The sequence below is a fragment of the Nelusetta ayraudi genome, unplaced genomic scaffold, assembly GCF_046127955.1.
Source record: "Nelusetta ayraudi isolate G7.1 ecotype Tasmania unplaced genomic scaffold, CSIRO-AGI_Nayr_v1 ptg000135l, whole genome shotgun sequence".
Classification (NCBI taxonomy): domain Eukaryota; kingdom Metazoa; phylum Chordata; class Actinopteri; order Tetraodontiformes; family Monacanthidae; genus Nelusetta; species Nelusetta ayraudi.
The window spans coordinates 19,785,927-19,812,569 of NW_027466185.1; the positions used below are offsets into that span (position 1 = coordinate 19,785,927).

The 26,643-nt window shown below is 43.9% G+C and overlaps 1 protein-coding gene across 1 annotated transcript; it reads right to left on the minus strand.

Moving 5' to 3' along the window:
• Positions 1–3,124: 3,124 nt before the first annotated feature.
• Positions 3,125–14,073, minus strand: kpna6 (karyopherin alpha 6 (importin alpha 7)). The gene is made up of 14 exons (XM_076011179.1): positions 13,912–14,073; positions 11,443–11,579; positions 11,238–11,330; positions 10,573–10,672; positions 10,398–10,492; positions 10,157–10,288; positions 9,988–10,076; positions 9,737–9,836; positions 8,423–8,586; positions 8,003–8,081; positions 7,782–7,907; positions 7,017–7,144; positions 6,461–6,645; positions 3,125–5,540 (listed from the first exon to the last, which is right to left on the minus strand). The coding sequence occupies exons 1-14, from the start codon at positions 13,913–13,915 to the stop codon at positions 5,353–5,355; spliced, it is 1,620 nt and encodes a 539-aa protein (XP_075867294.1). The 5' UTR covers positions 13,916–14,073; the 3' UTR covers positions 3,125–5,352.
• Between the last annotated feature and the right edge of the window lie 12,570 nt (positions 14,074–26,643).

Consider the following 26,643-nt stretch of genomic DNA (forward strand, 5'->3'; position numbering starts at 1 on the left):
CCCTGACACGAGCAGCTTATATTATACTTTTCAATTAAATCTAATTTTAAATTCTGAATTGACAGAGCTTGTTTCACCAGGACTGCTTTGGTGTTATTTCAACCACAGCTGCAATGAACTTGCATTGATAAAGAAAACCAAAGAATAAAGCATCGCGTGACACCTGTACATCTGTACAGGTGTCATAACCAGTGCAAAGAAAAAACAAAACAAAACACAATCTGCATTAAAGGGTTGCAACATAACTTTATTTGTTTTGCACAGTATTTCCACTGAACAATTTTAAATTCAATATACTTTTCTTTACATTTTTATATCGATTTTTGTTTCCTGTAATGCGTTTTTTCTTCTCATGTTCATGTTTGTGTGTCATGTTCAGTTGAAGTGTATTAGTTTCTCGTCACTCATTCATACCGTCGGTTAAGTCAAGTCGAGTCACAGTTTTAATAAAAATGGGTAATTTTTTTTTCTGAGAAAAATGAAAAAAAACATAAACAAGAATAGAGACAATAAATACATGTAAAAGAAATGAGGAGACCAGAGCAGAGAATACGTCGGGACTGGTCAGCGATGGCGTATGAAAAGTATCTTACAAACATGTAGCATTGTAAACATTTGTAGCGTAGACAAAAAAAAAAAAAAAAAAAATTACTTGACCAAGCCGAGCATGGCTTTTGATTTTGATATAGACGTTGAACAGCATCGAGGACGGAAGACAAGTCAGATTTTGAGATGTTTTGTGACATCTGTTCATTCCCCTTTAGATAACAAGGTTCCTGATCGCGTCGCCTGACTAGGACAAACTTGAAACACAATTATCCAAAAATATAGCCCAAAATATCCTGATCAGGAAAAAAGATCAAGAAAAGCATATAAAGACTTGTATCCTCCCCTCCTATTTTATTGTCTTTTTTTTTTAATTCTTTCCTGTGACATGTTCTAATGAGGCTTTTTCTCCACTTCTCAGAAGTGATTAGAATTGCATTTGAATCCCTGTCAATGTATCACAACATACATATAGTTTAACCTATAATACTTTTTTTTTTTTTTTAAATGTAAATCACGGCACAATTTTCTGAATCCAAGGTTGTTGTCGGTTTTTCTGTTTTTGTCGACTTCTCTTCGAAAAAGTCTAGAGGTTTGCCTCTTACAGCTCCCCCCAGTGGTTGGGAGTGTCACCTGCGACAGATTTTTATTGTAGGTGGATGTTTGCCTCCGGGGAGCCAAATTCTTTTTGAACAAACTTTTATTGCAGTCTTCTGAATTCTCTTGCAAGATTTCCTAATGTTGTACACAGCACTTGATCTCCAGAAAAGGAAATTTGCAGAAAAACAAAAAGGAAGGAGGTGGCGGCGGCGGTATCCAATCAAATGAAACAAGTCTTAAATGGCCCGACGCAAATCTCTCAGTCAAGATTACTTAAAAAAAAATATTAATATTTTGCACCAGGCTATGGGGATCGAGGGGATGGGGAGAAAACTTTCCCGAACTGGCGATATAAAGGTACGAACTGCAATTTGAGTCGAGGGTAGTCGCATACATGTATGTACTTTTAATAAATCTTCCACAGGCTTGAGAACACGCCAAATATTGTTCCACTTTCTTTTGAAAGCAAGTCCGCGTATCCGAGACGTCTGCAGCTGAGCGATGCACAGTGAAAAAAACCATTAGAAGACTGCAACAGCAGGGGGACCGTCACGCCGACAGACATACAGGCAAAGACCAGTCTTAACGTCGTCATTATTAAGTCATCGAGTTTCCCTCTGCGTCCGCCTCCGACAGACCATTGAACTCTGCCCCCAAATTCCAGTCCCAATTTTTTTTTTAGGTGCCCGCAATAAAGAAATGCCACTTTTTCCGCAGAGAAACAGTGGAGAGTAAATGTAACTTTAAAGATAAGGAAAAAAAAAAAAAAAAAAAAAAAATAGAGCAGCAATGTTCTGCACAAAAAAATCTGTGCACATTCAAGTAAATAAAAAGATATAAAGGAAAACAAAAATAATCTGTAAGTCAAAGAGAGATACAGAAGAAACTCCAGTCTTTGTTGGTCGGATTGGCACTTTTGTGAATAGGAGTGCATTATCGTTTTGCAGAAATATAAATCATTTTTACGCATTGATGCACTGATTCTGCTGTGTGTGTGGTTCTTTTTTTTTTCTTCTTCAAAGATTGTAATTCTGGTACTATTCTTTGGCCAAAACTGGCCATGAAAAGGGAAAAAAAAAACAACTGAAGACAGTAATAAATGCTGCTCTACGCATCAGTTGCGTAGAGATGAGTTCTCGATGCTCAATTATCTGTGATTTTTTTTTAACTCTTTGCGTCTTCGAGGAAGCGCGCGTCTCCTGTGGATGTCGTCTGGAACTTGCCGAGGCTTCAACACGGAGCCGGGGGCTCCGGAGAACGAGGTGAAGCCCCCGGGTTCGTATCGAGGCGCAGCGCCAAATCTGACCCAATTCGAAAAAAACAAACATTTTTCCTTCAAACCCCAAAAACAGCCGAACATCCACAGAAGACGGCCTCCGAGACTCTGATGGGGACACAGTCATAGAGTCAATCAACCTCTTCCTCACACAGTGCCTGTCAGTCAATCATCATCATCATCATCATCATCATCACACGCCCATTGTGCTCCATCCACAGAGCCCCGGACACCTGACCCCGAGATCGAGGGGGTCAGGATGTCCCTGGGCTGCGTTAGAACCTCTGTAAGTCACGTGGCTAGAAGCAACGAAACAGCTTCCCAAGAGAAACACGTGTGCTTTGTATCATTAGTTTGAAAAAAAGAAGAAAGAAAAGAAAAAAAAAAAGGTCACTCAATGTCCTGTCTGATTAAAACAAAAATGTTGAAGTCAACCAAGGGAAATTCTTCATTAATCATAAAAAAAACGCAATCAAACTCTGGAACAACAACAAAAAACAGCCTGTGAAGGCTTATTATTTTTTTTTCCTCGCCGAAAAAAAATTAATTTGGTTCAAAATTAAAATGAAAACAACGTTGTCTCTTTCCGATCTCCGTGGAAACTGTTTAGCTGCGACTAGCCACTCATCTGTGTGAGGTGTGTGTGTGTGTGTGTACAGCGTCTGCTGGTGTTGTATGCAAGTGTGCGTGTCTGTGTGCGTGTGTGTGTGTGTGTGTGTGTATACATATAATGCAAATACATCAAAATTCAAATATAAAGTTCATACTTGAATTCTTTTTTTTTTTTTTTTTTTTTTTTCTTTTCATTTTAGTTTTTTTCTTTTGTCGTCACTGTCGTCGTCGTCGCCAGGCGGTCGCTCTCGCCGGAGAGACTCGTATCCCCGGCCAAAAAGAAAAAACTCGGAAAAGTAACAGCGAAGAAGGGGCGGGGAGAAAAAAAAAAAAAGAGTACGTTAGCGAGGGCCGGGGGCGGGGGGGCGGGGCTATATTTACATCACTACCGACACGACGATCAGATCACGACGGGCCCATGCAAAAAACAGGAGTCGATCCACGGATGTCATTCCGAAAAAAAATTCCTTGAAAATATCGCGATAATAAAATGCCAGAGAGGAGGTTATATCATCGGCTCTACCACTAGAGAAACACCAACCACTAATGCTACCAGCTTGTCACCAAAACCGATTTTTTTTTTTCCCCCGTCGCAGCAAACCCCCCCCCCCTCCCCGCCCCCACACCACATCTCATCAAAACTGCGTTTTTGCGGTTTGGCCAGGGATACTTTGCAGTGACTGGCGGCAGGGTACTATCAACACCATGCAAAAAAAAGAAAGAAAAAAAAAAGAGAGAAAAAAACCCCAGCCAGACACACCCGGGCCTGGGGTGAGGCGGGGGGTGGGTGGGGGGTGATTTGAGTGTGGGTGGGTGGGATATGGGGGGGAGGGGGCACGTTTCTCACAGCAGAAACCCAGAGAGGCGATCCTTCTTCATCGTGAGGGGCTGCTTCAATTCAACCCCCCCCCCCCCGACCCCTCCTCCGCCCCCACAGGTTTTTTCAACATCTGCAAAATCCTCATGCAAATGAAAAAAGAAAAGAAAGGACAGAGAGAGAGAGAGAGAAAAAAAAAAAAACAGGTTCGCTGCAGCTGCACCCCTCCAACCCCCCCCCCCCCCCCGAGACCTCCCCCCTACCCCCTACAAGACCGCCAGCTACGCTTCATTGAATAGTTAGATCATTCTGTAATTCAAATGTATCACTTAAGAACACGGCACACGACGAACATCGGCTCTTTAACTACCAACCTCAAAACCTGGATTATTGTTTTTTTTTTCTCTTCTAAATCTTTAAATTTCAAAAAACAGCAACAACAACAAAAAAAAGCCCAAACGTCTCTCTACCATTATGTCAATCCCAGCGTTAAAGTCTTAAACCCCTTCCCCCCACACCCCTGCAAATTTGTTGCATAATAAAAATCAAAAAAGGGGGAAAAAACAAATCACGCTTTTTTTTCTTCCATTTTTTCATTTGTTTTTTTTTTTTTTTGTTTTTTTTAAAACCCACTGGTCATTTGTGCCTCCTCCTCCTCTTTCACCTCAAGAGTCGGGGTTTTGATCAACAGACCAGCCCTAAGCTGAGAAAAGAAAAGAAAAAATAATATTCACTAGCGATACCAAAATAAGAAGATAAATAAGGGTTGGGGGAAATAAGCACTAAACCAAAAAAAAGGACTGCGTCTTTTTTTTTTTCCTTCTCTCTCCGAATTGCACCAAGTCAACTGACATCAGGAGTTTAGGCGTCTTCCACTTCATGCGACCCGAGCTGCGGCCTCTGCATGGGGAAGCTTGGGTAATCCTGAAAATAGGAACGTCCCATTGGAAAAGAAAAGGAATAATGATAATGATAATATTAATAATAATAATAATAATACTACTACTAATAATAATAATAATAATAATGATCATAATAATCATAACAATAATAAAGTGTATATCAAGATATTAACCGACGCACATTGGGGCTGCCAATGAATCAGAAGTTAGCTGTGAAACATCAGGAAGGTGTCTGTAGGTGGCGCTCTGAGCCGGGGCGGACTCACAACTCTTATCACTGCCCCTTCTTACGTGTTAAAGAGTTTATGTGGCTCTCCGATAAATTAGTCCTCTGGCTAATAAAGGAACACAAAGTGGGGCGATTTCAGGCAGTTGTCCTCCAACGGCAACGGGGGAGGGGGTGAGCGAGGGGAAGGTTTGGCGGCTAGTTGGGACTGATTGAACGGGAAGCTGCGGCTGATTTGGGGTCGTGGGGGGTGGGGGGGGGGGGGTTGCGTATGGGGTCGGTGGGGCGTCAAAAGGCCCTCCTCCCCTGGGAAGAGTTTGGAGGGGCTATGTGGTGCATTGTTGTGGGGCAATGGGGGCGGGGGGGTTGGGATTTAAAGCTGAAAGCCCTCCATGGGGGCCTCCTGCTGGGGGAAGAGGAACTGCTGGTTGGCCTGGTCCACCTGGGGGGCGAGGCTGCTGTCCTCGTCTTCCACCCCAAAGTAGTGCTCGATCAGGTCGAAGGCTTTCTGGTAGATCTCTTGGTTGTCGTGGCTCTGGAGGAACTCGATCTTGTCAAGGCCTGGGAGGTAAGAAAAGAAAACCAAGGAAATCAATGAATAAATGAATTAAAAAGAAAATACGTTGGCTCCCTTTCCATGAATTCCCCACATCCATCTGGTAACAAGCCCACGAGCAAAGATTTGTTGGGAGAGAATCACGAGCGTCGACTGCCAAGAAGTCCTCCAGTGCCATTTTTCAGTGCCAAGTTGAAAACATTTAGTGTGAAAACGCCAACACTTCTAATAAAACCACAACTATAAAAGCATCCGCACTCGTTTCTTTCGCAACATTTCAACTTGTAATTGCTCCGACATCCACGGCGGCTTGATGCAGTTGCTCCTCGCTCTCGTTCACCGCTTTCGGAAATTGAATTTGGAAAATTAAGGGCTACTAAAAAAAACAAGCGTGTGTAATAGAGGTTGGCAAGATGTGCGAGAAAGATGCCAGTATGAAATGTGAGAGATCCGACTGCCCGCATCAGTGATCCGACACTTTTCAGTGTGTGTTGGCTGGATGACTTCACCAACTTTGACCCAGTTTTTTTTTTTCATTTGAGTATATATGCTGTAGAGATGCACCAGTATCAAGTATTGGTACCGATACCACAGTTGAGTACTCTACTCGTAAAATACATGCCGATACCATGACACTGATCACTGATCAGTTGTGTGTATGTATATGAGAATCGTGTTAAATTTCTGTTTGTGCTGCAGTGAAACTTGTGACAGTCGCCCCGTGTTCTACAAAAACATGCTGGGGAATTTTGTTGAAATAGCAGAACATCTGTGGGAAAAACTAAACAATAATCAAAGTAATTCTATCAAGTGGAATGGCCTTATCAAGTACTCAGTACCGGCATCGTTAAGTACTGTAATGCAAGTACTCGTACTCTACTTCTGTAAAACAGCGGTATCGGTGTGGCTCCAGTGTGCGAAGTACCATAAGCCTCCTCGATGAGGCTGCAGTAAGGATTGACCCCAGTGCCGTTGTTCTCCTGCTTGGCCTCCTGCTCGCCGAGCCTCAGGATGTTCTCCAGGCCGTTCAGGGCCACCTGGACGATCTTCGAGTCCATCACCGTCAGCAGGTCGCACAGGGGCTTGATGCAGCCCAGGTTCACCAGGTACCTGCACGCAGGAACAGCAGACGGGACGGAAATGAAGTTTCAACGCTGCGAAGACAAACTGCTGCTACCGTATGTAACATTTCAGTGACACTGGTAAAATCAACAGGGCCCAAATGAAAGGGTCACTGAAAAATGCTGGCCCGGGTTGCAGCTTTTCTTCACATTTAAAACCCTGTTCATGACTCATAGTTGACTTTTCAGATAATCCTCTTAAAAAGGAGGATGATCAAAGTTCAACACAGTAACTTTGGGTTTGCGAACACTTTCAGCAACTTCAATGGAGTCCTCACTAAAAACCTAAAAGCTAAATAAATAGCAATTATGAGCAAAGGGAAAAACTACAAGCGCCATGTCAGTGCGTTGGAGTCGGACCTGATTTGCTCTGGTGTTCCTCCGGACGTGGCGTTTGTGATGGCCCACGCTGCCTCTTTCCTGGTCCTGAACTCTGCTTTCTGCAGAATTTCAATGAGGACTGGGAAGATGTTGGCGTCGATTACCGTCTAGGAAGCGGAACAAGAAAACAACAATTAGAAGTACAGCAGACGTAGAACTGTTCTTCTTTAAAGCTCCAGTGTGTATTATTTGGCTTGATTTATGATTTTTATATCAGTAAAAGCTTAATATGTTGCCATATATACGTGGCAATGTTATGTGTATTATGTATGCGTTATGTGTATTATGAGTATAATCACTATACAATAAAAGTAATTTATATATATATATGTATATGAGAATATACAGAGATCAAAGGTCTGGCTTTAAGTTAGCTGCCATCGTGCACCGGCATATTTCTAAGGAAGCCTGGTGTGGACAATCCAGCCCGCCTGACAATGTGTTTTGTAATTAGGGTGACTGCTCGCGTCCACAAAATACACCAACGAAGAAGAAGGTGGACGAGGTATCCAGGCTTGTGTGCGCAGGCCACTGTAGCTCACTGGCAAGCTCAGGAGGGGGAGAGGCGCTGCAATCTAAAATGTAACCACTTGATATCGCCGTCTTACAAATCTCCAACTATTAAGCTATGAAGACCTTTGATTTCTTTGCAATACAACATTCAGTCATTCCTGAAACGGCTGCTCAGCTGTTCCGTCTCGCTCTCCACCACCACACCATCACCCCCAGTTCCTAAAGCTTCACCTGTATTTGTGCTCGGTTTCCTGCGGTGATGTTGGAGATGGTCCAGCACGCCTCTTTGCGAATGGACTCTTTGGCGCTGCTGAGGAGGTGCAGCAGACAGGGAAGGGCCGAGCAGTTCAACACCACCTGCGCACAGGGCGGAGGGAGGCGTCAGAGGCCGTTCGGTGACGGGGGTAGTAGGACACGCCCCCTTTCCAACACACCGCTCATCCCGAGCTCACCTGTGTCTGGATGTCGTCTCCGGTGACGATGTTGCCGACTGCTCTCAGGGCAGGTGAGGCCACTTTGTAGTCGGTGTGCCTGAGGACACGGGAGGAGAAGTGAGTAACGTTCACAGGAGCTGCCTTTCCTGTCCCCTTAGAATTGCGCAAAACCTAAACATCGCAATAAATAATTGGTAATGGAAAAACCTCTCAAATATCGCTTGAAGGTTTTGAAGCTGTCATGAGGTGGTTTTTCAGACGTTCACGAGAATTACGACTTATGCGCTTCACGCCATTCAATGGAAACGCCTGCAAATCGCACTTGTACTTGGTTGAAATTTTTAGAAATTTCGCTTATTTCGCTTTTATTTTGCAAAAAACTCTCATGGAAACGTAGCCAGAGCGGGTGAGGGAGTGAAAGGGGTGGGTGGGGCTCACATGAGTAGTTCCACGAGGCGCCTGCAGACGCCGGAATCGATGACCGCTTGGATTTTGTCGTTGGGGCCGTCGGAGAGGTAGGACAGGGCCCAGCAGGCGTCTGCCAGCAGGTCCGGGTCACTGCTAAATAGAAGCCTGGACAGCACCGGCAGGCAGGGCGACACCTGGACACCGTGGGGAGGCGCAGACGTTCATGTTCACGTCAAAAGTTTGGACACACCTTCTCATCCATTTAAAAAAAAAAAAAAATCTTTATAACTTTATACACTGCAGATTGATACTGAAGACATTAAATATATGAGCAAGATACTGTATATGTCATTATGCAGAAAAGAAAAACACATTAAATAACTTTAAATATGCTTTTTATGGTTGGCTATTATTGTGGCTATTTTGAAGAATTTAAATATAAAACGTTGAGTTCTTTTATACTTTTATTGTTTCCTACATAATTCCATGTGTGTTCATATGTAGTTTTGATGAGGAATATAGCATTTTACCCGCTGTTTATGGCCGAACCTTAAAATGTTGCTGTTCCTGTTCAACCTGACGCATTGGAATTCGACAAACACAAGACACCAGCAGAGCGGTTTTTGAATGACAATAGAACTATTTTTCACTTTAAAAGCCATTATTATTATTATGACCACTACTACTACTACTACTACTACTATCTGTTAGAGTAGTATAAGGTACGTCACAGTTCTTACTAATGTAATTTAGGCAGAATTTGAAACCTCAAAATGCAGCCAAAACACGACACATTTGTGAGTAAGAGTGGAATTTAGACCAAAGGGCAGAAGTGAGTGTTTGTGATGTCAAGCATACAGGCACAGTGTTTGTTTTGAAGGTCTTCATAAAGAAGTGCAGAGGAGGTTTAGAGGGCGCCGTACTGTGCCTTTGCAAAGTAAAATAAAGCACAAGACGAGGCGAGGAGAGGGGAACCATGACGATGCACAAGCAAGTCTGGAGTGGCTGGAAAATGTGTTAGTGGGTGTGACAGAGGAAGGTGGAGGCGGGGCTGCGGGAAAGACGGGATCGGGAATGAGCCTTTAAAATGAGATGGTTTGGCCGTGCACATGAGGAGGGACAGTAAAGAATAGAAGGATGTTAATGAGGCTGGAAGTGGCAGGCGGGAGATTTACTGTTCTAGTGAGAGCGGACATACAGTTAGCTGGTGTGAGAGAAGAGGATGCAGAGGATCAGAGGGTTAGACGGAGGCAGGCGATTGGCTGCGGCCACCTCTGAAGGGAACAGGCCCCCCCAAAAAAAGAAGATGATGTGCGGTGAAAACAACGTGAAGACAACAAGTACCTTTTCAAAAGCTGGTGGAGGGTTCTTTCCTCTGCAGAGGTTCGACAGAGCCCACACCGCGTTCCTTGTCATAGTCAATCTTGTGGATTTGGTCAAGAGCCTGAAATAACAAGAGGGGAAGGAAGAATAAGAAAAAAAAAAAAAAGGGAAGCGAGTGCGTAAGGCCAGTGTCAGAAATGCTGATAAGCAGAAAGCCCAAATTCTGAAGAAGACCTGGCACTCGCTGCAAAGGACAAATGGGAGCGGCTTACATTAACAGTGGCGGAAGGATGTTGCAGTTCAGCACATAGTCCCTGCACACCGCACTGTCCCCGGCGATGTTTCCCAAGGCCCAAACAGCCTGCGAGGTCGGGACACGGCAACAGGGTCAACAGCGGCACTCGGTAGACGGACAACGACAAGACGCGCACAGTGTCTCACCTGCTCCTGGACGTCCTCAAAGTCGGAGTTGAGCAGCTCGATGAAGATTGGCACGGCTCCAGCCTCGATCACCGTCTTGGTCTGCATGGACGTGCCCGACGCTATGTTGGTCAGCGCCCACGCCGCCTCGAACTGCAGTGAAGAGGGGGGGTCGGCGAGTTGAAGATCGTGAACCTTGTCGGGGATTTAAATGTGTCACATTGGGGACCAGTTTGACCAACACCGACTGTGAGGAACTGACCTGTAGTGTGCAGTTGTCACTCTTCTTCAGGAACTCCACAAACCTCTCCACCACTCCGGGCGTGTTTATCACTTCGTCGATAGGTGGGTTGGGCTCTGAAACGGAGGCGTGAGACACTGGATTGAAGCATCTGGCCACGACCGGCAGTGTGGTCGATCGAAACGAAATACCGCACCTTTGGAAAGTAGTTTTCGGAACTTCTGCGTTGTGGTGAGCTGGAGCTCTGGGTCCTCTGAGAAGAGCATCTCCACCATGTCTCTGGTGATGACTCCTTCCTGCAACAGTGGAAGCACGAGACCCTCAGCGACTCTCGCGAAGTCACGTTGCAGCTTGCAAAACGCGGGAGAACAACACGAGGGCAGCGGGCCAGGTTTTGCTACTGCTTTGTCATTAGTGTTCACTGTGTGCCGAGGGGCCATGTGACTGCACACCAAACACAGTTCACTGATAAAAGGCACCAATATTGATTGAGGAGTAATGGATGTTGGCAACGAGACTACAGTGCACTGAAAATAGACTCACGTTATCAAAACAACCCTTTTATGTTCAGCTTGTTATACCAACAGTGTGGTGGTGATTTGACCGTTATTAAGCTTGTTCAATGAATCTCTGAGACAATACTTCCAGCCTGGACAGACATGGACAAGGTTAAACTGCAGGGGACGGAACACATCGGTTGTTCGGGGTAGCACAGATGCCGGATGATGAGAAAACACTGCACTGAAAGCCATGTAAATCGGACAACACTTTGATGACAGCTAATATAATAACACCAAAACCAGAAAAAAAGCCTTTTAGTTGAGAGCACATTTCTGATCACGTAGTGCGCATGTCACTCACCGTGACCGGAGAGCTGAGGTAGGAGTCCACCAGAGGGCTCTCAAACATGGCTTCGTCTTCATTGAGAATGTCGACGTTTCTTCTCTTGAAGAGCTTTCGGAAGACAAGACAACGTCAGGGCACATGCTGGAGAAACAACAACAACAACAACAACAACAACAACAGAAGAGCCGGAACTGCGGCCGCTTTCGCAGTTTCGTGGCACCTGTTGTTCTCGTTTCTGTTTCCTGAGCTGGATGCCCTCCTCCTCTCTCCTGCGCCTCATCTCCTCCGGGTTCAGTGCTTTGTTCTTGTAGCGGTTCATCCTGTAGTTATCTTTGGCCGGACTGGCTGACGGCTCTGCTGTGACGGAGACAGGCGAGAGGTCGGTTAGAACAGGAGTATAGAACAGGATCTCCACCCCCTCCCCCCATGTGTGTTATGTTTGTATGATTTGCATGCAAATAAGAGGTTTTCTCCTTGACCGTGGTTTTTTTTTCACGTGACCAAACTGCACATACATATAGAAACCTGTACAATCATTGTGAAATGTTCTGACTCGACGTGGACTGTATGGCCTAAAATCTCCCCAAATCACACACACACAAATGGCCGAGCTGCTCATCCACCGGTCAGCTGACAACAAATGCATTTATTCAATAGAGGCCTCTCATCAGTTGTTCAGTCACAGCACAAGCCACCCTGGGCAACATGACAGAATGACAGGGGGATGGGTGGGGGGGTGAAAAACCTTAAAACTTGCCACCAGAACAACGGCTCTGCCAACTTCCTGTTCCAAAAGCCCCCCCACCCACCCACCCACCTCGCTTCATGATATCAGCAAAGTTCAAATATAAAACATGAGCGCAATTGTGGTTGGGGCACATCAGCACAGCCAGCCTCAGACAAGCGTGTGTACACCTTTTGTGTGAGGTTCTACATGTTCAGGGCGGACAGGCACGGGTCGGTGCTTAATGATCCAGTTTCTTAGCTGCACTGGTTATCTTCGTATCTGCACACACAAACAACTGCAAATAGCTCTTGAGAGAGAATGTCTCCGCACTGGCATGTCACAGGACACCGTACCGCCAGCGGTCGGGAATCTCTTGGATAAACCTCTGCCTTTCGGATAAACAGTTTTATACTGATGTAAGTTTGAGGCTGGGCCCGCTGCAGACCGGGAGGTTCCAGGTCACATTTTGTTTGTTTCAGGGGTGCGTCGGGGTGTCCCTGAAAGAACTGATTGAATAGCTGAAGTCAAACAGGAAGTTTATTTAAGTTACTTGCATTTGTAATTGTTAACAGTACAACTTCTATTCTTACTTGCTCACTTGTATTTATCTTGTTATTAATATTATGGTGACCAAATGCTGTAGTGTTTAGAGAGACGTTTCGGTCTCTCCCAAGCGGGGGACAGTCCATTCATACCACAACAAAATGTATTATTATTATTATTATTATTATTATTATTATTATTATTATTATTATTATTATTATTATTATTATTGCTACATTTTGGCCAGTCATTATTCCCCTTTAAAACAGTTTCGTGAAGAGAAGACCCGACTTTTGTTAATAATCAACTGAGAAGGCCTGAGAGAAGGGATCAAGGAACAATGTGGGATATACAAAGATATTGCGTCCATTAAGCACGGGACAAGGATGGTTCAGTAAAGTCGCATCTGGACAACATTAGATTTTCAGTCAAGCACTTGACAAATAAAATCTTTGGAGCCAGTGAAGAGAAAACACGAGGACCTCAGGTGACGACCTATCAGGTTGCATGCGTGAACCGTCAAATTTAGCCAAGCCGAAACTGCTTACTGAGCGTTGTCAACAAGCAATTTCAACGTACTGTATTATTACTAATCTGGGATTTCAGAAGGATATACTGCCATGTGTTGCATTATTTTATTTTTTTAAGCGACTGACGAGCGAGGCTAGGTTACAACAGTGCTACCTTGCTAACCACTGAGTGACTACAAATTTAAACCGAATAAATGTGACAGAGACATCAGGTCACTGTGACTGTGCGAGCGATGACATTGCTGCGTCGCCAAGGTTTTTTTTTTTTTTTTTTTTGGTCAGGACAATGTTACCTCTGCCAACAAATGGCACCGAACACAGGCGGCGTAATAACACGATAAAGCTACGGCTAACGTTGCAGTTTCACCTTAGCAGCTTACTGCGTATGATACCGTCACAACGACAGTAGACAACTGATACACACAAAACAATTTGAACGTGCGAGCAAGCTACTATCTAAAAGGAGCAACATTCAGATGCCACACCTAGTAACTTTTAAGCTGAGCCGTGTTCCTATTTTCACCGACAAAGACGACAGCTAACGAATCGACGCGGCGTTGAGCGAGCTAGCCGTTAGCCAAGTTCGCTAAAGTTCGCTAAAGAACGAAACTGGTGTTTTTTATGGGGTCACACTAACATCAACAGAGTATTTATTACACCCCAAGGAGCAAAACATTGTCTTTGGGACGGGAAAATTTTACCAACTGCTCAAAATAGCAGGTCGTCTTTCGCCACTACGCAGCACTGTTACCGAGGTAGCTACCTAGCTACGCTAGTAGAACAACAGTGACAGGGCTAGGGTTTCATAATCATGACTTTTATTGGCACCATCGAATATGTTGTCATCCTAACACTCTCATATATACCCTCGTTGTGCCGAGAAGCTTACCCATCGTGTCCCGTGTGGCTTGTGTTAAGTCAAGTTGTGAAGATATAAATCAATTTATAAATCAGCCTTCTCTCTCTCGTAGCTTTCCAGAATTTGCTCAAGCAAGCAATATGTCTGCCCGGAGACGGAAACGTCAAAATATAAAGCACACTTCCTGCCACCAGAGAGCGCACCAGCATCACAAAACAATCCTTCCTCGGCTAGAGGAAAACATATTTTAAACTCGAAACAGATTCAGGCCTTTCCACAATCACAATTATCGCAGGGTTTGTGTGGTTCTTTAACAGGAAATTCCGCAGGAAAAAAAAAACAAAACATCCATCTCCATCTTGCATAACAGTTGTTTTTCCAAGATAAGAGATGATATTGTGTAGTGCATTGATCTTCCTCAAGAGTCAATCCGTCACTCACCAATGTGCTTCCACGCCCCCTTGAAATGTACAAATAGGTTATAACACATATATTTCCCACAGTTGTATTTATTTATTTATTTTAAATGTTGTGCAAGTCAGACATATTCACATTTGGACACCGGTGATATGCAACCTGGGTGAGCTTTTTAGTGAGTATTTATTGCAAAATCATAAATTATGAAGGGGTCCTGACATCTGACAAGAGCCTCCCTCAGGGTCCTTGGGAAACCTAGGGTAAAACTTTAGGGGGCAGTATTGTACAGATTAAAAAACAAAAAAAAAAAATGGATGTAGAACTATGTGTGTTGCGTTCACTCTCACTGTTTCCAAGCGTGTGGATGTGGAAAGTCTGGTCAACTGTTGCACAACTGAACTGATGTGAACAGATTAAAATCATTTACAACAAAATATTCCTCCATAGGTGAAATATTAAGGTTCAGGGCTCCCATCAGTAAGACAATTTCAATTTATCAGAAACACAGTGGTTCAGGATTTTTGAATGCTCAGTGAGTGTACTTGGGGGCAGGATGGATAAGACCAATCCAGTCACCTCCGATAACAGATACATACTGGACGGATCAGTGACAACACCGATCGACCAGTGAAAAAGAATAGCTGCTAACTCCAGGCTGAAATGCTGAGGACTATCAGAAATCATGAATGATGAAAGTGAAGGCTCGTGCTTGCAAAAACAAATCTTTATGAAGAAACTTTACTAGCGCTCTGAGTCTTATTGTTCATTAATATGCCCCCCACTTCCTTCTTGTCCCAGCTATATAAAGATACTTTTTTAATATTTGAAGTCATGTTTTGCATTCAAATAGCCAATTTTATATAAGCTACTTATATTTGACCCATGGAAAGGTAGGCAGGAGCACAGCCAATTAGCCTTGTCAATTAGCTTTGTTGAAGTAAGTACTTCAAGGCAGAACTTCACTCTAATTAATGCCACCTCCTACCGGCAAAACATAAATTGCTACCTGTGGCTATATGGTCCTTTAAACAAACTGTCTTTTCTCAGATAAGCCTTTGTACTTTTGAAAAAAAAAAAAAAAAAAGTTTTTATGCCAGAGGAAAATTTACAGATTTTTTTTTTCTGCCAGTCTAAATTAGGCGTCTCAGGGGAACACAAGAAACATGTTCAAAACCATTTCACTGCTTTATGTCGCAGAGGTACACTAAATGTGCACTGAAACAAACAGGTGCAGGAACATCTTTAGGGGTCTACAACCTGTCGTCTGCATAGAACATCAACTTAGCCAACAATATAAAGTCACCATCACTGTTTCTTGGACACCATCAAGTGATCATATAGTAGCATGTTATTGCAAGCAAGTTGCCTCTTGTGTTTTCTTTGTGTTTTATTATTATTATTATTATTATTTTGGAGATTACATTGTTGTCTACCCATTGAAGCTGGCTGCATTATCATTAGCATCAAGCAGTGCCTGTTTGCTGCTATTTCTTCTTTACTGACAGTGTCAGGGGAGTCAGAGGAACAAGAGTTCCAAACGCACGGAGGAAGAGATTTGCATGCACTAACATGAACACGCAGCTGGTCCGGCCAGCAAACAAGAAACTGGGGAATAGAGCACGCGTGACGTCACTCTCCACTGTTGATGTCATTATGCTGGTAGCTCTGTTTTCCTGAAGTCTAATCAGCTGAATTCGGAATGCTTGTCCATTAAAATGTGCTTTTGAAAAACGATCTACGCTGTCTAATTCGCCTTTCTTCGTTCTGCGTGATTGTCAGGTGATCTAAGTAGGCTTCTCTCTTTAGAGATGGGAATTTAACAACCCTGCACTGCAGCTCCGTGCAGAGTCCACTGATGGCGTAAGCTCATTTTGCCCCGCAGGCCTCTGCGCCGGTCGCACAACTGAAAAGCGGCATTTAAGGCATTCAAATGCCCTCTGATCCAGTCTGCAGGGCTGTAACTGGGCCTCATCAAATCAGATTTCACAGGTTCTCCTTTGCGAGTTCTTTACCTTTCTCATTTCTGAGCCTGGTGGAGCACATCATACAGCAGTCCACACTTTGCAGTGCTGCAAAGGCTATCCATTACTCAATGCCACACGGTAAAGACTACCGCTGTAATGGAATAATAAGAGCCGAGCATGGCGTACACCTGAAGGCTTTCAAACTGGAGTTGGCAGGGATTGCTCCCCGCCACTGTGGTCTCACCTTTTTCAGCTGCTTAATGTGGACATAAGAAACGGCACTGCTGGCAAGGTAGTTTCACATTCACGTTCTGCCGTTAATGATACAGATTAACAAACAGGAAGGGCTCGCGAGTTGGCCTCATTAGCACCCGCTTCCCGTCCGGTTTGGAGTCAGCAATATTGAGGAAACTCTGTTAATTTTCCAATGAGGGGTTACAGCGATTGGTAAGGGTAACAGCGTTGTGTTTTGGTGTTAAATTGCTATTTCATCAAAATGAGTTTGAGGACCAACCATATTAAGTTATTTTGTAATTTGGGGATTCCACTGGAGACAGCTCTCAGCAATAGATATTTCATAAGCTCAATTTTGTTGACGTCTGGAATAAATACAAAATTAAATTCCTCATATTATGCAAAATTTAACTCACCCTAACTCTAACTGAAGTGGTACGCGTCAGAGGTGAGATCCATCCATCTGTCACCTCAGTGTGTACTAAAGATCACATTTGGGAAGTCAGCCCTTTGTGACATCACCGAGGCACAGAGACCTCACTGGTACATGTTTCAGGTTAGTGATGACACCCCAAGACAGGTGTTCCTTTCACCATCATGGATGCGTTGATTGTGTAACCTTTTAAAAATATGAAAAGATGCAATTCTCAGTCCGGCCAGGAGGCTAAAATTGAGCTTTGGTTGGAGGCTGTCGACAGAGGACCTAATACGTCTATATACAGTACCTTATTTTATTGGTTCACTGGTGTTAGGAATGACGATAGATCTTAAAATGTGTCAACTCTCTGTGGCAGCCGGGGTTGTCTAACAATGAGCAGACATGACCCCAATTTCTGAAGGTTTTTAGCACAGAAAGTCTTTTCAAGTGATATGAAAAAAAAGAGTAGATATATTTTAACATCTGGCTGACATTTGGAAAAGCTGTTTTGTTTTTACTTTAGCAAACACTCTGAGGTCGAACTTCTCCCCAGTTTTTTGTGACCATCTTGGAATTGAATCAATAATATTTTTTTTTCTTTTCATTTCTGGAAACATGTACAGTAATTGCGCCTCTTACTGGAGGGGAGAACATCTGTAGAGCACTGAGCCGAACACTTTGAACGTGTGTGTAATAAGGGGTGAGAGAGATAACAGCATGGGGGGGGGGGGGGGGGGGGTTAGTGTGCGGGGTGTGTAGTGTGTCTGTCTACGTGGGGGTCTGAATGGAAATAAGGAGATAGGCCTCTATAATATAGTGATGAAAATCCATTCCACCCTGTCCTTCCCTTCACTTTTTTTTTATCTGACGACTGCGGCTCTCTTTCTTTCCATCTCTCCGTCTCCCTGCGGCTCTCTGACATCTACCAGGTGGCGAGGCCGATAAGTAAGATGCTGAGTAGGTGATTTTGGGATATTCGCATGGATCATTCGATCTTTCCTTGTGTGTGAGAGGCAGATTTGTGGCGGCCCTGTCGAATACTAATGTATAACTTCCGTGGCGGGATAAAGGACTCAAGCCTTTCACGGCAGACTGAAAGCGCCGACAATATGATGGACGCTTTTCATCCCGGCATGATGGTGTGGCATTCCAAAGCACGTCTAAACTTTTAATTCAAATGTCGAAGCTTATTCTTTCCCTGAAAGTACATTCCATTTTTTTCCCTCCTTCAATATAGTGATGGTTGTCCAATACGACCTCATTTTTTTCATTACTATCATCATCTTTTCTCAAGTGGCAGTTTAATATATTTTTTCTCCCCTGTACGCTGTATGAATGTGGTTTTGACAAGATTGCACCTGTTGCGAGATAGAACCTGAGCGCTTTCATAAACCTGAAATGGGGTTCAGTGTGTTGGATGTTGGCCATTGATAGGTACGAAGGTGTTGGATGATCCTCCCGTCTTTTAACTCTTTTACCTGGCACAGCCATGAAATGTTTTCCCGATGCCTTTGGATTCATTCCACACATCTATCTCCCCATCAAAGCATCCGAAAGGAGGAGGCCCGTTCATAAAACATGGCAAGTGATTGGATGAACCTTCTGAAGATCACATTCAAAGCAGACCAGTCAAATCACTTACCACCGGTTCAAGCAGTCGGTAAATGTTCGAGCATTTAATCATAGCGAGTCAAGGAATGGCATCAAAGTCCCACGGCAGGCAGCGATGCACTGCTGTGTTTGGCAATGGGCACAATCGCAACAGTTGCTTACTACTCTATACTAAAGAGGAGCTGATTGGTTCTGAAATCCTTCAACTGACTGAAATTGTTTTGAATCGGATGTTGTCAAGGTGGATGTGCGAGATTTCAGAAAGCTTGGAAACCCGGATTAATGGATCATTTAAACGTTAATGTTATTCTCAAAAATCTTTTTTTCTTTTTTCCTTTTGTAATTTGGGTGCTGACGTAATTCTTTGGGTTCAGAGTCTTTGACCATAATATAATTCCCACGCTCGGGCTTCCTCTGAAGTCAAGTCAGTGTAGAGCGCAGGACTCAGCAAGGGCGTCGGGACATTTATGCGTGATTAAAATCTGCGAAAGAACAGGAACATCACTTCTTTTTAATAAACTCGTTCAACTTGTTCTTTTCTGCACTCCCCCACTTCACCTTAATCATGAACAGAAGGTGAGAGACCTCGGAGGGAGCACTTTCTTTCCAAATTCCAAAACCCTCATCTCAAGCTCTTCTGATAGCGAGAAACAATCCGAAGACCCAAAATCAGATCTCGACTGTGAGTGCTTTGGGGGTTCATCATTTGTAATGCACCTAATTGCAAAAGGTTGCCCAAAAATCCTTCAATGTATCCTATCCTAGTTTGAGCCACACTTGTTGGTTGAATGAAAATCCCTGCGGCGATCTGGTGCAGTCTGGACCCAGTAGTTCACCAGTCTGACGCCCGAGAGTGAAGCATGGTATGACATGGAGGGACGATCAATGCGATACAATTCTTGTGCAGAGACTGTAATTGATGAACAAGTGGCGTGGGAAGGATTCTCCTCCACTGAACCTTGGGAGCCAATTTCAGCGCAATCAAACCGGTTCGATAGGACCCATTAGCCCAAAGTACCTTTATTTACCTTTGAAACGCCGGCACTAATGGAAGACATTTGTATCTTTGTTGTTTTTTTTTCTTTGCTTTTTTTTTTGGAAGCTAAACAAGCATCATGCAGCGCCGAGGTGTTTCCGCAGACTCGGCCCGCTGAGGGAGACTCCACCGTGCCAGCCAGCCCACCCCTCTCTATTTGCATACGTCGCAAATTCAGCCCTGCTGCTGCTGCTGCTGCTGCTGCTGCTGCTGCTGCCGCTCATAATGCCTGAATTACCCTCAGCTCTCCCTCAGCTCTCCCTCAGCCCCCTCGCCCAGCGCAGCGAGGGGGCTGAGGGGGGAAAACAGCGTAACATTGAAATAAAAATAGCCCTCAAATTATTCGGCTTCGACTCCAGCTTGGATGCCTTTAATTAAAGCCGTTTGATGTTGACTCCGCCAGCGCTCGCAGGCCACTGTCGGCCCCTGATGTAAGAATAGGATGGGAGTGACACAGAGGTGATGTGTAAAACGGCCGCGGACGTGTTTGAGCACCTAACTGCTTCGCTACGGGGCTTTCTCGCCGCCTCCCCGCAGTGGACCATAAATCCACCCTGTGATTGGAGAGAGGAGGTAATGAGGGGCCTGGTGCGCTGCCAGGACACACACACACACACACACACACACACACACACACACACACACACACACACACACACTCGCAGACATCCCAAAGCAGAGACATTTCTCCGTAAATAACACTGGCGCTGACCCTGGCCGCAGTCTGATCATCTCGGTCTGCCACGACCGCCTTCCCCGAGTAAATCTGTCTAATTAACTCCACAGCCGAAACCGTAAGGGTCTCCACTCCAGCCAATCAGAGCTCGCCGCGGCGTAATGGCTCCTGACAGAATACAGAATTAAGTGAATAAAATTAAAAGCCCGCCCTTTTTGTCGCTCGCTTCTTTTTCTCTCTCTCTCTCTCTCTCTCTCTCTCTCTCTCTCTCTCTCTCTCTGTTTTTTTTTCCTTTGTTACTGGTAATTGTTTTCAAAAGTGCCGGACGGGTGGAATTGATGGCCGTGGAAAACTGGTTATTTCGGGGGCGGACAAACTGGCGTCGGTATTCGCCGAGAAAAAAGAGAGATCTGACAGCGAGACTATACCGTCGTTCCCCAGAGGTGTCAAAAGTATTCACGTTCTGTACTGACACACACTCCTTTATTCAAGTAAAAGTAAGAAAGTACAGGTTCTGAAATGTCGACATTATATATATTTTTGAATGGAAAAAAACAAACATTTGCTGATCATTTTGCAAAAATGAAAAAGTTGCGACAGAATACTCTGTGTTGAACTGACCAGTGACCCCAAAGCCGAGGTACTTAGAAATAATCTCCCTCTAAAATATCATCTACTTTTATATTTAACTGCACAACAGTTATTTAATTTTTACAGAATTTGTATCTTTTAAACACAAAAGTAACATGTTTTCCTGACGTTAGAAGTAGAAAGTAGATATATCCACCCATCCATTCATCCATTCATCCATCCATCCATCCATCCATCCATAGGGAGTAAAAGCAAAAAGTCATGGGAAAAAGCTCACACTCCGCTGAAAAATCTACTTCAGCACAGTAACAAACTATTTGTACTTCCCCTGCTTAACGCTGGTACCACTTTTATTTGCATTGGAGTGCCCTGCCATTGATGCAACAGGCAGCTTGGGTTTTGAAAAGGGGGGAGTCGGGGGGTTGAAAAAACAGCTTGCCGCAATGATAAGTAGATTAGCACCTGCCTTTTGCCCTCCCGCTAGACTTGAAAAGTGCCTCCCTTGTTTTCCCTTTTTCAGCGGCGGCCCGGCCTGACCTTTCACACGCTGCGTCCGAGGAGCCGAACGGAAGATTCTGGATGGAGTTAATTGGGCGTTTCCGTACAGTCTGAGAGCGGCTGGTAATTAATCAGAGAGAACAAAAGCGACTACATCAACACCTAATTACGGGCGAGCGCTTGGCAAGCTCGACACAGGCAGGATGCCTCCGCTTTCACCTGCGGCTCGCCGCTCGCATCTGTTCTCGTGCGCGTGCCTGTGTGCACGCTGCAATTTGCTATCTTGCGGCTCCGCCTAATTACATTCCCGGGTTTTGATTACGGAATATCAAGACATGTTTTGCGTCAAATATTCCAAATCATTAGCCAAAATCAAATTACCTGACAATTAGACAGTCAGCGAACAGTGTGAGCTAATAAAATAACCCTGGCGTTCATTGGTTTATCTGATGTTTAAGTCTGCAAATTAAATCAAGGGATTAATCCGACTTCCCTAAAACCCGAACTAATCATTTTTAAGGAGAGAAGAAAAGAAGAAAAAAGACGCCAGTTTTGGCTCTTGGGGTTAATGGATTCTATGCAAGTCCAAGTAATATTTTGAGTACGCAACGAGACGCAATGTTGAACAAGTTAAACATTGACAAGCCTGCTGTTCCTTTAACCCTTTTCTACAAAGGTTGATTCGTTTGTAGGATCATTTTCATTTTTCAAGCTTCTGATGCACATTACAGTCTTTAAGAAAACACAAAATCATGCAAATGAAAAAGTGTCATCATTCCAAAAATAAAAGACTACTTCAAAGCTGATAGTGGTAGTGCCAGAGTAACAGCAGGTCAAAAATGAAAGCATCTGTATGTTCCCATCACTGCAGGTGGTGCTTAAAGGTGAGACAGAATAAAACCTGTGACTTCCTCCCATATCGGTGATCAAGCTAACTGTTGCATGAAAATAATTAGGACTGTTATTTATTTTGTTTAAAGAGAGACTGAATAATAATCCTCATTAGAGTTTTTAGTCGCTAAATACATTCTTAATACCACAAATTCCTCTCGGCTCCACAATAATTGGCTTTAATGTGGCTCTGGAAAGTTGCAGGGGAGACACAGGGTTTAAAAATACACTGAAAATAAATAACCCATTGAACAGCAGCTCGTTTGCACACTGAAGTAGTTTGTGTGCCCCTTTCAAAAAAGAAATACTAAAAAAATAATTCAAAATGACTCACTATTTGATGAAAAACTTTGCCTCATTATGTCCCTGCAGTATGTTCAGGAATAATCGCAGGTGGGTCTGTGAAAACGAGGAGATTTTTTATTTTTTTATCTCAGCCGCTTTTGAGAGAGAGGGAGAAAAAACAACAACCTATCAATTAAATTCGTTCTTTGACATATAATTTTCATTGATCTCACAAATTTGCTTTTATTTTGTAACATCGCCATTATCACTTTATTTATTTTTCATTCAATTGAAGGAGCTACTCTTTATCTTTTAGATTGTTCCTGTCCTCATCTTCCATGTTTGCGTCTCCTCTTGTTTATTACACTGACTATCAGTAAAGATGGACAGGGTAGTCCTGATGCACGCCACCCATTGCTTTGCTAAAATGTGTTTGGAAGCCTAGAAATGGATATGTGCGTGATACCACAGAAGAACAATGATTGTGGCGTGTCTATTTATTAATTTTTCTTTTCTAGCATTTTAGACCAACAAGAATTGTTTTAACCAGTTTATGGTGATATGAATTCTGCGCTCCTCTCCACGTGGATGGACAGCCATTTTTAGTGTTTTTGCAACCAGCTTTGGCGGTCTCTGCTGGTCAAATGATAGAATGCTCTGTCAATCTTTATATACTGTCAGTGGCTTATTCCCAGCCCAGCTCTCCCTTTGCCAGTGCCATCAGCCTATAGTATGAAGGGATGTGATACCCGCCGCACAATGTGACTCCCGTCCTCTGTTGCATTACACTTTTTTCCCCTCCCTTTTCTCCACGTGCCAACACCCGCATCGCAGGAACTCCATCTTGAAGAAAATGAGAGGAGCTGGGGAGCAATTAGACTCAGCCGGTGCATTTTAAAATGGGAATTTCTTTCCAACGCTGTGCCGCTTCCCTCTGGAGAAACCCTCAAAGTCAAACATAGGATCTTTGATGGTTTGCAGCCATATGGCACGGCGAATTGTGGACCATTGCGCTAGTGACGTCCGCAAGGTCAGTGGATGCATGACGGAATCGAACTGCACGCATCCCTTCGCAGACATTCAGCCTCCGAAAAAAAAAATTGAGCGATGAGATTTTACTCCAAGGTTGTTTCCTTGGATGCTTTGTGGGCGATTGTAAATTAGTCCGCGACAACATTAGGCAACATTATTGCCGCTGTGATGTTGGAAGCGCTCAGTGAGCACTAAATGTACTGTGGAAAATTAAGTCATTTGAATTCAGCGCTGCATGCTTTACTGACTTTGTCTGTTGACAATGGCCACGTGAAGGAAAGAGGAGCATAGAAAGCAGGGCTTCACTTTGACTTGAAAGTTGTAACGAAAGTCCTGGATTTCCAGCGTGATGTCTACTTCAATTACTTTTCAATACATTTATTATTTTAACATCATTTTTTTTTTTTTATGGTTCGGTCGACAACATACATTAGACAACACAATTACGGTAACCAGAGGCTACAGGAAAGTCAGAGAATGATTAAAATCAAGCGATGGCAAGTTTCAAACTCACACAGTTGCCTTCAGAGAAAAAGCGGTAGAAAAAAGTTCTGGGACACCCTTAAAAATTGACTCAGTCTCAATTATTGCTTTTTTTTTTTCTACCACTGCACAGTATTGACACAATTACTCCAAGTGCACACAATAGAAAGAGAAAAAAAACAGTAAAGTCCCTGGCTGCAATCAAATCCAGCCTTTAAGCCGCTCTGACCTGCCTACTCGGTGTTTCTCCCCCCACCAGTCACCGCCCGCCTGCTTTAAGCTCCTTTATTTTATGCTTGCGTCTGCCGCCTCAATGCAGTGTCGCATAAGATTCGCTAATTAAATGCGTGCAGGAGATTTAGCTGAGCCATCAGCTGATGTGGGGCTGGCTTCAGGATCGGATGATCTATAGGTAACCTGCCAGAGCCGAGGCAGTTTTCATATTCTGCTGTCAGCGAGTGCCCGCTCTGCTCCGTGTCTGCCACTTAGCCTTGACATTTCCATGGAGACACACGAAGGGCAGGGAAACTCGATCTCTCCCGGTTTTAGGATTTTCCAGTGGGCGACAGTCATTTCCGGAGATTTGCAGAATTGCTTGTGTGTGTGATATTAATTTTGCAAATATAATTTGAGATAAAGATTTAGTGAGAGGTTTGAGAGAGTTTGTGAACTGCACTGCAAAAAGAGCCACGTTTGATATTTGTTGTAAAGTGTTTTGACAATCTCATCCAACAGGATGTGCTGTGCTGGGCTTGAGCAAAAGCATTACTCCCCTTGTTGTTAAAGATCCCATATTATGATGCTCACCTTACAAATATTTTCCAAAAAATATGTATCTTTCGCTGGTCAATGATCTCTTCCCACAACATGTAAAAAGGCCTGTTATTTACCCATTTTTCTTGCTCCATTCTTCAGAAAATGCAGGCTAAAATATGGGAGTTATGTGATGTCATAAAGGGTGCCGATACCTCTTTCAGGTTATTGACATCCCTCCCAGCCAGGTCCAGTGGCCACTTTTTTCCGGTCCTATTCTAAACCTGTAAAAGGCAGAAGGAAAAAAAGGGTCTGCTTTGCCCGGAAGGTCAACCCAGAGCTGGTGGTTGTAAACAGAGGGCTAACGCTGACTTTTTTCTCTGGAGATCTGTATTAACCATTTGAGGCCACCACTGTCATACTGCATTGCTCAAATCTTTCAAATTTCTTTTCTTTTTTTCACATATCGACAAAAATGATTCATTTTTTTGTACGAAATCTTCCAAGCACAGAACTATCTACTTTGCGACGGAGAGGGTCATAATCACAGCCATCTTCAAATGCATTACGCAACTGCCTTCATGTTTCATGTAGTTCCCTTAGAAACAGCATGGAACATCACTGAACCATCCATTATTCACATTCATTACTAGACCATTACAATGGGCTGCATTCCTTGAAAGGAATATGAGACGGCTGCTGAACGAAATGCCAGAATCTCCCGACTGTGATTGGAAAATAGTTTTAAAAGCTCTCCAACTTTTTTTTCAATTAGTACCCTTTCATGCAACACATTATTTCCTGTTCTTTCTACGTAGCAATAGAATCTTTAAAGTAGTCAAGGTCCCAGCTTTTTCCTCCTCGGCAGTGAAATGTTCTTGTTCCAGGAAAGAGTCTTCATGGCTGTCCCGTGTGCATTTTTAGAACTGCTGACTTGGCGTGTTTTTGTGTGTGTGTGTGTGTGTGTGTGTGTGTGCGCACACAGTCAAGTGGCAGAGCATTCGGAAAAAAAAAATACTCTGCCTCTTCTCACCACATGCAGAGCTAAACTAAATATACTATCTGTCGAGCTTGCCTCAGGGACAATGCGCCTGCTGCCACAAAGAGGAAGAGGTGGAGGGAAATAAAAGCTGTGAGTTGCGGTGATGGAACCTTAGGCTTAATAAAAGGAACCAAAATGACCATTTCAAAAAAAAAAAAAAAAAAAAAAAAAAAATTGTTTTCCTGTCCACCCTATGCGTTTCCTTAATGCGGCAGCAGCAGCAGCAGCAGCAGCAGCAGCAGCAGCAGCAGCAGCAGCAGCAGCAGCAGGAAAAATCGCCGGGCCTCGCACTGCGAGCTTACGACCTGGGTAAAGTGGCCCAGAAGGAAACCTCACCTCTCGTTAGTCTCCGCAGGATAGAGTCCAGCGGTTAAGTGACAGAGAGCGACGGCTGCTGCGGCTGCTTCCCCATCGATGCAAGGTTGCGTTCTCGCAGCGTGCCGGCGGCCTCATTGCACCTCACGCTCCTGCGGGGAAATCACAACGCCATTTGCTCCAACCAGTTGGAAATAATTGGTCAGTATTATGTGACTGTTTTGGAGGGGGCCACTCACCACATTACCCTCCCCACACCTTTCAGATTGCGTCTTGTGAATGGGAAGGGAATGTCAGAAATTCTGTGTTGTTGATGATGCCCTATTTTTAGACCATGATTCAATGGCCTTTTTGTATGTATTATATATTATGCGTTGTTTCTTTGTGCCGTTTGTATGATGTATTTGTTTTACCTGGTGGCTACCTAGTTTCCCCATGTGGAATCAACAAAGCAAACCTTACCTAACCTAACCATAGAACGTCCCTGAACAAGCTTGTTAACGCTAGTTAAGTCCG